This window comes from Lissotriton vulgaris, chromosome 7, assembly GCF_964263255.1.
Source record: "Lissotriton vulgaris chromosome 7, aLisVul1.2, whole genome shotgun sequence".
NCBI classification, from domain to species: domain Eukaryota; kingdom Metazoa; phylum Chordata; class Amphibia; order Caudata; family Salamandridae; genus Lissotriton; species Lissotriton vulgaris.
The window spans coordinates 217502528-217514716 of NC_141695.1; the positions used below are offsets into that span (position 1 = coordinate 217502528).

Consider the following 12189-nt stretch of genomic DNA (forward strand, 5'->3'; position numbering starts at 1 on the left):
CTTAAAATGTACTTTTTTTTTCACTATACTAATTCAACACTAATCCTCTATGGGTCCCGGAGTAGCGTGCTACTCGCCAAAAAAGCTCTTTGACACATCGTCAGGGGTAGTAAGCGCTATATAAATGCAATTACAATACAATACAATAAAATACTTCTATGTAGCCCTTTAACCATACCCCTCCGACAGAGCGCCTGTTAACCGAGAAAATCAGAGTGCTTCGCAGCCTTATCGGAGTACGAAGCGCTGTGGAAATGGTCCCATATAATATAGCGCCAGGCCCGGTTCTAGCGGGTGGGCCAGGCCCACCCAAACATGAGCCTGGCCCACCCAAACAGGAGCCCTGGCCCTCGCAGTGAGGGTTTGAAGGCAGGTGCAACGCATAGGTCGTGTGTGTCAGCCCAGGCCGATATATCTTCCCGGCGAACACACACAGACCGTTTTAAGAGATGATTGCAGCCGCACCGAGTACTTCACAGGTCTTTAAAGACCATTTACATGTTAGTAAGGCTTTGTTTCTTTTTTCACTCCTTCATCTCTGCATGGGGAAAGAAGACTAATCCTTTCTTTGACAACGGTAACCTTTGCCTACTGTTCTGCTGTGTTGATATTTCGTTTTCTATGCAGCACAGGAGAAAATAAGTTTGTTTATTCCTAGTCACCTTTCCTAACCCCTGCAGAGGCTTATCACATCAGTCTGTGACACAAACTTTGACTAATGGAGTAGGTAAGAGAATATGTACTACATTTTTTCCTTTTTAAAATCTGCACAGGCCCAGCAGGACACACATATGTGTGCTTCATTTAAACAGTTTTTATCATTATCATGGCCGATGCAGGACAACAATAAGACAACACAAAATGCCCAGATAACGCTGGTGATTAATGATCCTGCTGGAGAGCAATGATTTGTCTGTTAGTAGTTTTTAAATGCAGATGAACTGTATTTTATGTGGATAGCTAAGTGGGTTACTGCCTTTGTCAGAGATCCATGTTACTTGCAGTTCAGAAGTTACAATCCTAACATAGGACAGTGACCCATAAACTGTCACCAAAGAGCTGCATACAAACATGAATGGTATAGTTAGAACTTCACTTGTTTTGTTTTGTGATAAGGTTAAAACTTTCCCAGTCTTTCGTTATTCTAATGTTGCTAAAAAGAGTATGTTTGGGCAGATATACATTTTTATCAGTAAAGCTGACCCCCATGGAATACTCTTTAAATCCTAAGGTTGTGTTTCCCCAGACCAAACCATCTTAAAATATCCTTCCCACCAGTATGGATGACGTGATTCATACACCTTGTAATCCTCAATGGCTTATGTGACATTCCCTGTAGACTGATTTACATACTAGTATGATTCATTGTCTCTGTGTAATATGTGCTAGATGCAAAGTAATGACACACACTACACTGATATGAGTAGCGCTATACAACAAATGAAATGCATATGAGAGAGGGTCTACGTAAAGACGAGGGGTGCTGGTGGAGGGTGGCAGTGAGGGAATCCGAGGAGGAAGGGGCTATGGAGCGATGAGGGGCACTTGTGGAGGGTGGCACTGAGGAAATCCGAGAAAGAGGTCGTGGGGTGGAGGAAGGAGCTAGGGAGAGATGAGGGGCACTGGTGGAGAGTGGTAGTGAGGGAGTCCGATGAGGAGGTCAATAGGGGGGCTATGTAGAGATGAGGGGCACTGGTGGAGGGTGGTAGTGAGGGAGTCCGATGAGGAGGTCAATAGGGGGGCTATGTAGAGATGAGGGGCACTTGTGGAGGGTGGCAGTGAGGGAGTCTGACGAGGAGGTCAATAGGGGGGGCTATGGAGAGATGAGCGGCACTTGTGGAGGGTGTTAGTGAGGGAGGTCATGAGGGGGAGGGGCTACAAAGAGATGAGGGGCACTGGTGGAGGGTGGCAGTGAGGGAATCCGAGGAGGAGGTCATAAGGGGGAGGGGCTATGGGGAGATGAGGGGCCCTTTTGGCTTGTGGCAGAGAGGGAATCTGAGGAAGAGGACAATAGTGGGGCCATGGAGGGATGAGGGGCACTGTTGGAAGGTGGTAGTAAAGGTATTTACTGAGAAAGAGGTTATTGGTGCGGTGCCAAAAAAGACTTATGCATCAGCGCTGAAGCCGCCCTGTCATGGCCTTTTTGTTTTTGTTTATTTTATTAGCAGTCAGGCCATAAGGGCTACTGTGGAACATGCTAATTATATTTACTGCTATATCCAATGTTTTAATTATGAAGGAGATTTTACTAATGTTTTTACTGAAAAAAATGAAAGTGGAGCCCGATGGTGCCTGATATGGGGCTGGTGCCCAAGGTCATCTGTGAGGTAAGGTGCACTGGATAGGAGTAGTGGATAATCAAGCCTGTAAGGGAGTGTGTTGCAGAGTCCGTGGTCATGTGGCGGTAGTAATGAAGAGGCATTCTCCCTGAAGGCTCCCACAGAGGGAGCCTGAGGAGTGACACTTGCCTGATACTCCCACCTCAGAAACTGCCTCTTCCCATCAAAGGAACATTACATGGAAAAAACGCTTTTTGAGAGTGATAACATTAAAAAGAGATTTGGAGAAGAGTGAGTTTTACTGGGCCTTGTAAGACTAAGAAGAGATAAAGGAGGACCCTGAAACAGGACTGCCCAGATGTATATGCGACAAATCAAGCCCGCAGTGGCCCACCCAAATGCACCCTTTGCCCACCCAAATAAAAATTCCTGGAGCCGGGCCTGTATAGCGCCCACAAGATTGAGACAACAGTTTGTGTCTAATCTGACAAAGGGGAGTGTCCTACACCTATTCTGGTCCATGTTTAATCTCGGGTTATTCTAAACGGTCTGGGAGTTTCTAGCTTTCTTCTTTCCTTCTCTCGCTGCTTCTAGATACTTCTCTTTCTTTCCCTTCTCTTGCTGCTTCTTCTTCTTTCCCTTCTCTCGCTGCTTCTCTCTTTTCCTTCTCTCGCTGCTTCTCTCTCTTTCCTCCCTCGCTGCATCTCTTTTTCACTTCTTTCGCTGCTTCTCTCTCTTTCCCGCTCTTTCCCTCTTCCTCTTTCGATTGTCTCGCTGCTTCTCTCTCTTTCCCTCTCTCTTCCCTTCTCTCTCTTTCCCTCCTCTCGTTGCTTCTCCCTTTTTCCCTTCTCTCGCTGCTTCTCTCCCCCTCTCTCGCTGCTTCTCTCTCTTTCCCTTCTCTCGCTGCTTCTCCCTCTTTCCCTTCTCTCATTGGTTCTCTCTTTCCCTTCTCTCTCTTTCCCTCTCTCGCTGCTTCTCTCTCTTTCCCGCTCTCTTCCCTTCTCTCTCTTTCCCTCCTCTCGTTGCTTCTCCCTCTTTCCCTTCTCTCGCTGCTTCTCTCCCCCTCTCTCGCTGCTTCTCTCTCTTTCCCTTCTATCGCTGCTTCTCCCTCTTTCCCTTCTCTCATTGGTTCTCTCTTTCCCTTCTCTCTCTTTCCCTTCTCTCGCTGCTTCTCTCCCCCCTCTCTCGCTGCTTCTCTCTCTTTCCCTTCTCTCTCTTTCCCTCTCTCGCTGCTTCTCTTTCTTTCCCTCTCTAGCTGCTTCTCTCTCTCCCCCGTCCCCCCCCCCCACCCCCCCTCCTCCTCTCCTGGTGGCCCTCCTGTCCCCGCCCTCCTCCTCTCCCTGGTGACAGGTTCGCCCGGGGCTCCTCGCCTGGAATGATCTGCCCCTCCGCTGGCATCCGTCCTCTTCTGTAAACTTCTGGCTCCTTCCAGGGGCCGCGGCGCGGGTATAAAGGGAGGAGCGGTGGCGCCTGGCGGACAAGGACTGCAAGAGGCGTAGAGAAGCTCCCGCTCTGACACCGGAATACCCGCGACCCTCGCACCCGCCGCCATGGACGTTACCATCAGCCACCCCTGGATGCGGCGCCCCTGGTTCCCGGCCCCCCTCTTCCCCAGCCGCCTCTTCGACCAGCGCTTCGGCGAGGGGCTCCTGGACACCGACCTCCTCCCCGGCTTCTCGGGCAGCGTCTTCCCCTATGCCCGGACCCCCAGCCTGCACCTCCCGCTGGAGACCGGCCTCTCCGAGGTAAGTGGCTTGTGGAGTGCAGTGACCGCAGAACCTGTCTGCGTAGAGGCGGGCAGCCGTGGCAGGGGCATTAACCCACCGAGGTAGCTGATAAGAGTTTATACCCCGCACATGTCTGCGTCAGAGTGAGTGTTAATTGTCTGGGATATGCACAGTTAATTGCTGTGGCTGGGTTTATTTACTTGTTTGCAGGTTATTTATTCCCAGTCTGGTGCACCAAGTTAAGAGCTCTTCAGCAACTCACTGATCTAATCAAATGTGTGTCGATCGCTGTGCTATCTGTGTGTACGGGTGGATGCTATGCTATACTAGCATAGTTTCTAGGCTCTTTAAAGCTTCAGTCTTTGAACGACGCTACATTTAAATATTGGTAAGCGGTTTACCGCAGCATTTTTCCAAGTAGGGGATTGGTGGCTAACTAGTATAGTCACTGTGTACTGCAGTGGGAAGAGCAGTCAACAGGGTGCGAACATGCGCCCTTTACCTTGAGCAGCTACGAGAAGGAGCCGCGTTAACCCGCTGAGCTATCTCACTAACATTGACCTGGCACCTGCCCATGACACGGACTCTGCCTATTATTTTCAGCGGTGACGGCGGGTTGTACTTTACTACTGTTCGCAGACATTTTAGGAGCTTAGTTAAAGAATGGTTGCACTCCTTCATATTGTATTGAATTTGCATTTATATAGCGCTTACTATCCCAGACAAGGCGTCGAAGTGCTTTTAGCACGCTACGCCGGAACCCATAAAGGATAAGTAGTGAATTAGTATAGTAAAATATGAAAGTAATAGGAGTAGTGGATATTAATCAGTTATTTTGATTGAGAAGGATAGAAGAGGGGAAAAAAGGTTTGCATTTATTTAGCACTTATCTAGCACTTGTTATCCCTAATGGGGTGTTAAAGCCCTTTCTTGGCGAGTAGCATGCTACTCCGAAACCCATTAGAGGATTAGTGTTGAATTAGTATAGTGAAATATGAAAGTATTTTGAGTGGTGTGAATAGGAAGTAATCTCTGAACTGCATATCCCAGAATGCACAATGTCTCACTCAGTAAAGTATAAAGACCAGCGTCAACATAATTGTAATAATGCCCCCCCCTCCCCCCACCCGCACATGCATCAGTGTCCGGTAGGGACCCTCCTCTCACTAGCGACAGTACATAACCGTTCTATGACCAAGATGACAAACAGAAATACTTAGTAAAACCTGGGGTGGCACCTTCTGTGCTGGCACGACCCTGCCCAAGACATTGACATTAACAACTGTTCAAATATTCTGACATTTACATGGTATCATCCTCCTAGATGCATTACTCATTCTGCAGAATTATCCTCCTAGATTCATTACTCTTTCGGCAGAATTATCCTCCTAGATTCTCATTACTCTTTCGGCAGAATTATCCTCCTAGATTCATTACTCTTTGTGCAGAATTATCCTCCTAGATGCATTACTCATTCTGCAGAATTATCCTCCTAGATTCATTACTCTTTGTGCAGAATTATCCTCCTAGATTCATTACTCATTCTGCAGAATTATCGTCCTAGATTCATTACTCTTTCTGCAGAATTATCCTCCTAGATTCATTACTCATTCTGCAGAATTATACTCCTAGATTCATTACTCATTCTGCAGAATTATCCTCCTAGATTCATTACTCTTTGTGCAGAATTATCCTCCTAGATGCATTACTCATTCTGCAGAATTATACTCCTAGATTCATTACTCATTCTGCAGAATTATCCTCCTAGATTCATTACTCATTCTGCAGAATTATCGTCCTAGATTCATTACTCTTTCTGCAGAATTATCCTCCTAGATGCATTACTCATTCTGCAGAATTATCCTCCTATATGCATTACTCTTTCGGCAGAATTATCCTCCTAGATTCATTACTCTTTCTGCAGAATTATCGTCCTAGATTCATTACTCTTTGTGCAGAATTATCCTCCTAGATGCATTACTCATTCTGCAGAATTATCCTCCTAGATTCATTACTCATTCTGCAGAATTATCGTCCTAGATTCATTACTCTTTCTGCAGAATTATCCTCCTAAATTCATTACTCTTTCAGCAGAATTATCCTCCTAGATTCATTACTCATTCTGCAGAATTATCGTCCTAGATTCATTACTCTTTCTGCAGAATTATCCTCCTAGATTCATTACTCTTTCAGCAGAATTATCCTCCTAGATTCATTACTCTTTCTGCAGAATTATCGTCCTAGATTCATTACTCTTTGTGCAGAATTATCCTCCTAGATGCATTACTCATTCTGCAGAATTATACTCCTAGATTCATTACTCATTCTGCAGAATTATCCTACTAGATTCATTACTTATTCTGCAGAATTATCGTCCTAGATTCATTACTCTTTCTGCAGAATTATCCTCCTAGATGCATTACTCATTCTGCAGAATTATCCTCCTAGATGCAATACTCATTCTGCAGAATTATCGTCCTAGATTCATTACACATTCTGCAGAATTATCCTCCTAGATTCATTACTCTTTCTGCAGAATGCAGAATTATCCTCATAGATTCAGTACTCATTCTGCAGAATTATCGTCCTAGATTCAGTACTCATTCTGCAGAATTATCCTCCTAGATTCATTACTCATTCTGCAGAATTATCCTCATAGATTCATTACTCATTCTGCAGAATTATCCTCCTAGATTCATTACTCTTTCTGCAGAATCATCGTCCTAGATGCATTACTAATTCTGCAGAATTATCCTCATAGATTCAGTACTCATTCTGCAGAATTATCGTCCTAGATTCAGTACTCATTCTGCAGAATTATCCTCCTAGATTCATTACTCATTCTGCAGAATTATCCTCCTAGATTCATTACCCTTTCTGCAGAATTATCGTCCTAGATTCAGTACTCATTCTGCAGAATTATCCTCCTAGATTCATTACTCATTCTGCAGAATTATCCTCATAGATTCATTACTCTTTCGGCAGAATTATCCTCCTAGATTCATTACTCTTTCTGCAGAATCATCGTCCTAGATTCAGTACTCATTCTGCAGAATTATCGTCCTAGATTCAGTACTCATTCTGCAGAATTATCCTCCTAGATTCATTACTCATTCTGCAGAATTATCCTCCTAGATTAATTACCCTTTCTGCAGAATTATCGTCCTAGATTCAGTACTCATTCTGCAGAATTATCCTCCTAGATTCATTACTCATTCTGCAGAATTATCCTCCTAGATTAATTACCGTTTCTGCAGAATTATCGTCCTAGATTCATTACTCATTCTGCAGAATTATCGTCCTAGATGCATTACTCATTCTGCAGAATTATCGTCCTAGATGCATTACTCTTTCTGCAGAATGAGTAATGAATCTAGGAGGATACTACCATGCGAATGTCAGAATATTTGACCTGTTTGATGTGGGGCTGTATATGTTAGGGTATTGTGTTAGTATTTGTGATATGAGGTTAATTAGACTTCGATTGCAGCGAGGGTGTTTTTCTAAACACAATATTGTTTGTATATATTTATCTCATACAGGATATTAACAGTGACAGCATAACAGGATGTACCGAGAGACTTGATAACTGTGGTCTTGATAAAGATGGAATATTAACAAAACCCATCGAAACGCGTTGATGCATTGTTTTGGCATAATCCAGGGAAAAGTTGGTCCTGCAGATACAACAAGATATAGTGTATCCAGGCCTAGTTCTCTAATTGGCCCACAGGATATGCTCTATGAATGAAAGAGTGTAATATCTAGGATATTCTTTCTCTCTTTTTGTATACATTTTGTATTGTGTCTTTCCGTTGATTGTATTTTATATTGTTTGTGGTATTTTAAATGAAATCATTTTCTGTGTCACATGAACTTTTGTGACTCTTTAAATTGTGTGCACTTCTCTTTTTTTAAGAAATTGTATATATATGTTTACAATAAAAATATATTTGTGAAAGATTGGATTGACAAAATAGATTTAGTTTTAGTGTATTGAGGAAACTGTGTGTGCTATGAGTATTATTGTGTGATTTTCAAGTTGTCTGTGACCCTAGTTAGGGCAGTTCTAGTTCATGCCATGGGACAATTTATTCTAAACCTGTTCCTCAGCCAAGGATCCCTTCCTGGTGCCCTTCAAACAGGACAGGTTACCCCACTTCTTAAAAAACCCTCCGCCATTGCAAATGACCTCAACAAATTCCGCCCCATCACAAACCTCCCTTTTCTTGTGAAAATCACAGCAAGATGTGTAGCGAAACAACTTTCCCTAAATATTAAGGATAACTATCTTCTCGACAAATTCCAATGTGGTTTCATGCAAGACTGCAGCACTGTCCAATTTTATTTTGAACCATGGGGGAATCTCCTAAGTAATCTGGGATACTTTACCACCTCTATGCTGTTGACACCCAAATCTACCTTCAGGTGTCTTCCGCACACGGCATCTCATCCCACAACACTTCCCTCAACTCTATTCAAAATTGGATGTTAGCTCATCAAATCATTCTGAATCCCTCCAAAACTGAATTCCTCCTCCTCCTCCTCCTCCTCCTCTACACCTCACTCTCTCCTCCTGCCTTTCAAATTTTTATGGATAAGCTGACTTTACTGAATAACAAACCTATCATTGTCGACATCACAAAATCCCTTGGGGTCATACTTGATAAAAGGCTGAATCTACACTCCCACATCAATTTCATTGCAAAGAATGTACGTTACCAACTGCGCTTTCTCTGGGGGATTCGTCGCTTCTTTCCAGAGCAAGACCTTAAAACCTTGGTCCAATCTCTGGTTCTCTCTAGATTGGACTATTGTAATTCTCTGCTTGCAGGCCTCCCCAAATCCCAACTTTCCCCTCTTAAATCCATACTCCACTCAGAGGCTCGTTTTATATTTGGGGCCAAAAGAAGTGACCACATCACACCCATACTGTTTTCTCTTCGATGGCTTCCCATCGAAGCAAGGTCAATCTACAAAACTGCCTGTATCACCCGTAAAGCCTTGCAGACTTCCTCCCCTCGATATCTGGCAAATAAACGTAAAATCTCTGGAGGCTCTAGCCATTCACGCCTTGTGGAAAAGTTACTGCTTGAGCCCCCCCACCTTCATAAGGGAAAGATCAATGGCTTAATCCTTCTCAGGCAAAGCGGTTAGAATCTGGACCTAGCTTCCTTCACTACTCCGTACCACCACCTCTACCCAGACATTCATAACTGACCTCAAATCTCTCCTCTTCCAAATACACTTCCACAATTAATACATCCCTTTTCACGTCCCTCAAGGAATTTGTTACAATGTTGTAAATATGTAATCTATGCCTTTATGATCCTAATCCTAATGTGTTTTTGAGTTTTGCGTGACTGTCACCTATTGTTTTATTTCACTTTTTCATCTATCTCATTTGTATCTGTAACATGTAAGTATGTACATTTTCTCATATGGCGTACTTGGTTCTATTGTGAAGCGCTCTGATACCCATGGGGAAAGTCCACGCTATATAAAATTGCATTAAATAAATAAATTCATAACCCATGCCACAGGGTACTCTCAGCTCACGTGGGTTTCTATTTCCCTAAAGGGTACTCTTAGCTCACATGTGCTAGCCGTTATTCTCATCTCACTCCCACACGTGTTTCAGTTGCTTACAGATGTTTTCGAGTCACACAACTTTGTTCTTCTCCCACAGGTGAAGCTGGACAAGGACAAGTTCTCCATGCACCTGGACGTGAAACACTTCTCGCCAGAGGAGATCAACGTGAAAGTGATCGGAGACTGTGTGGAGGTGCACGCCAAGCACGAGGAGAGACAGGTGAGGCGCACTGTAGAGTTCATGGGTCACAGTCAGGTGGTGGGACCACGGGGGCACTATACATCCTGTGCACACAAGCATATGTACCCGCAATGCAGTCTCGGTGGTCCCTAGTAACCTGTAGGAGAAGCCTTCAGCTGAAGTGGCATGCCCCCCCCCCCCCAGCACGGAGGGGTGCCCATACCATACAAAGGGGTACGATACAAAGGGGTGCAACCCTCCACGGGGTGGACTTGGAGCCAAGAGCGACATGGATGTGGATTTATTTTCCCACCCTCACCGACCACCGTCTGCTATCGGACTTGGGGGCATATTATCAATAGACGGCGATAAATAACGCAAAACTCGCTTAGCACTTTTTTATTTATCGCTGTCTATCACTGGAATTTATTATTGGTTAGCACGGTATTAACAACGCGTATCACTGAGGTGATAAAAATTCCAGCGATAGCGGGGATATCGCTGTTTTCCATGGATCAAAGCCGGTTTTCCAGCGATGTTCCTTGGAAAACGGCGATATGGTTGATGATAGGGCCCTGTGGTCTTAACCCCACACCACCTCCCATGTTAGGTATGCCTTAGTCAGGAATTTAACAGACATTACATTCCTGTGTTAAGGCCGAGTTAGCGCAAAAAAGATCTGTGCTACACTGGGCGGGGCCTCATAAATATCGCAATGCCCCGTTAGCGATATTTTACACTGAAGTTTTATCAGGCACGCCTACCTTGCATCTCATTAGCGATGCTAGGGGAGGCAGAAAGAAACCGGGCGCTAAGGCCAGGAAACACGCTCTAGCTGATAAAGCGATAACATTATCACCGCTTTTCGCTCGAAAATGGACGGTAAAGTGGCGATAATGTTACTGCCAGCCCTTGATAATATGCCCCCTTAGTTTTCTCCGGTTAGTGAGGGGTCGGTCTTTACTAGTGATGACAAGCGTAGGCCCTGGCAGACATACAAACCTGACTTTCAGGCCCTGGGCATTGCTTCCAATCTGGGCCCACTCTCTCCTGCCCAAGTCTAGCTTTGCCACCGCTATTAGGTGAGGGAAGGGAGCTCTTGTGCGCAGGGGACCAAAGATGGCTGATTATCATCTTCCCTCCCATCTCCGCTCGGGAAGTAGGGGATGGGTCTAAATACAGAATTAGAGAGAGGGCACTTCTGGTGGGCTGTGGGAAGTTGGGGACGTGCCATGAGAGCGATGCTGGTTGCTCTTCACCTGTACTCACCCTCTTCTTCCTCCCTCCCCTGCAGGACGAGCACGGCTTCATCTCGCGAGAGTTCCACCGCCGCTACACTATCCCCAAGGTGGTGAACCCTGCGGCCATCACCAGCGCGCTCTCACCTGATGGCATCCTGTCCATCGAGGCGCCCACGGCGGAGGCCAAGAAGCCAGAAGAGCGCACCATCCCCATCGTGTGCCAGGACAAGCCCGCTGTGACTGGGAAGTGAGCCCTGTAGGAGCCCCAGCGCCATGCCTGGACTGTGCCCCCTTCGGCAGATGCTGAGCTGACCCTTGACCATGCTTACCAGGCTGAGAGACCACCATCGAGGCAGACTTTCCACAAAAGAACCATGGCCATTTCTAAATAGACTATTGCTTGAGAAAGGCTGGCCAAGCTTGGCGAAGTTTGTGACTGACTTTCGAGTCTCCACTGGCCTTTAGGTAGCAGAATCCAGGGGGGAACCTTTCTACTACTGTACAGGTCATTTAGCCTGTCCCCAAGTACACCCTCCACAGATGTACCACCCCAGAGTGGCAGGAGCAGGTGTGTTGGTTCAGACCCGGCAAGACTGCTAAAATCAGGGGCCCTGAAACAGATTAACACTGGTCTCTGAGAACACGGTAATCTGGGGACAGGGCACTCTCTTTACAGAACCCCGGGAGAATGCTGCCTCTGTGCTAGCCCTGCTCCTATGCGCTATTTCCGCTAAATTTTGTGTGTTTTTGTTTCTATTCTCTGTTTTGTAATAAGTACAACAGTGCTGTGCACAATAAAGAAATAAAGTGGGGCCTGGTTTGAAAAACAGGATTGGTATTGTGTCTTCGGCTGCTAGATGGATTTCCACAGGACCAGGTATAATCTTAGGCCACAAGGTTGGAGTAAGGGGGCGGGTTGTTCGGGACTTCTTTTTCTGGGGAGGGAGGTAACTGAACATTGATTTTTAGGTCGAGCCGAGCGCAGAGTGCAGCGCGCAGTGCTGCGCTAGGAGATGACCTTTAGAAATCGGTCTGCCCTTTTGTTACACTCGTGCTTGTGCTGGCATCCACCTTGCGGGAGCGAGCAGCGGTGCGCGGGGGCAACCTGTTTTCAATTAGTGTGGCCGTGCACGCTTGTTGACACTCCTCTACTCTCACTCTCGCCCTTC

General features: G+C 45.6%; 1 protein-coding gene across 1 annotated transcript; it reads left to right on the forward strand.

Annotated features, from left to right (window-relative positions):
* The first annotated feature begins 3715 nt into the window (after positions 1-3715).
* On the forward strand, positions 3716-11852 carry LOC147701241 (alpha-crystallin B chain-like). The gene is made up of 3 exons (XM_086928605.1): positions 3716-4024; positions 9696-9818; positions 11074-11852. The coding sequence occupies exons 1-3, from the start codon at positions 3830-3832 to the stop codon at positions 11269-11271; spliced, it is 516 nt and encodes a 171-aa protein (XP_086784731.1). The 5' UTR covers positions 3716-3829; the 3' UTR covers positions 11272-11852.
* Positions 11853-12189: the final 337 nt, after the last annotated feature.

What these genes read in the sequence shown, in the direction of transcription:
- LOC147701241 (XM_086928605.1), top strand. Translation starts at nt 3,830, where the DNA reads ATGGACGTTACCATCAGCCACCCCTGGATGCGGCGCCCCTGGTTCCCG. An exon ending in TGGAGACCGGCCTCTCCGAG is followed by an intron (nt 4,025 to 9,695) that starts GTAAGTGGCTTG and finishes CTTCTCCCACAG; the next exon opens with GTGAAGCTGGACAAGGACAA. An exon ending in CCAAGCACGAGGAGAGACAG is followed by an intron (nt 9,819 to 11,073) that starts GTGAGGCGCACT and finishes CCTCCCCTGCAG; the next exon opens with GACGAGCACGGCTTCATCTC.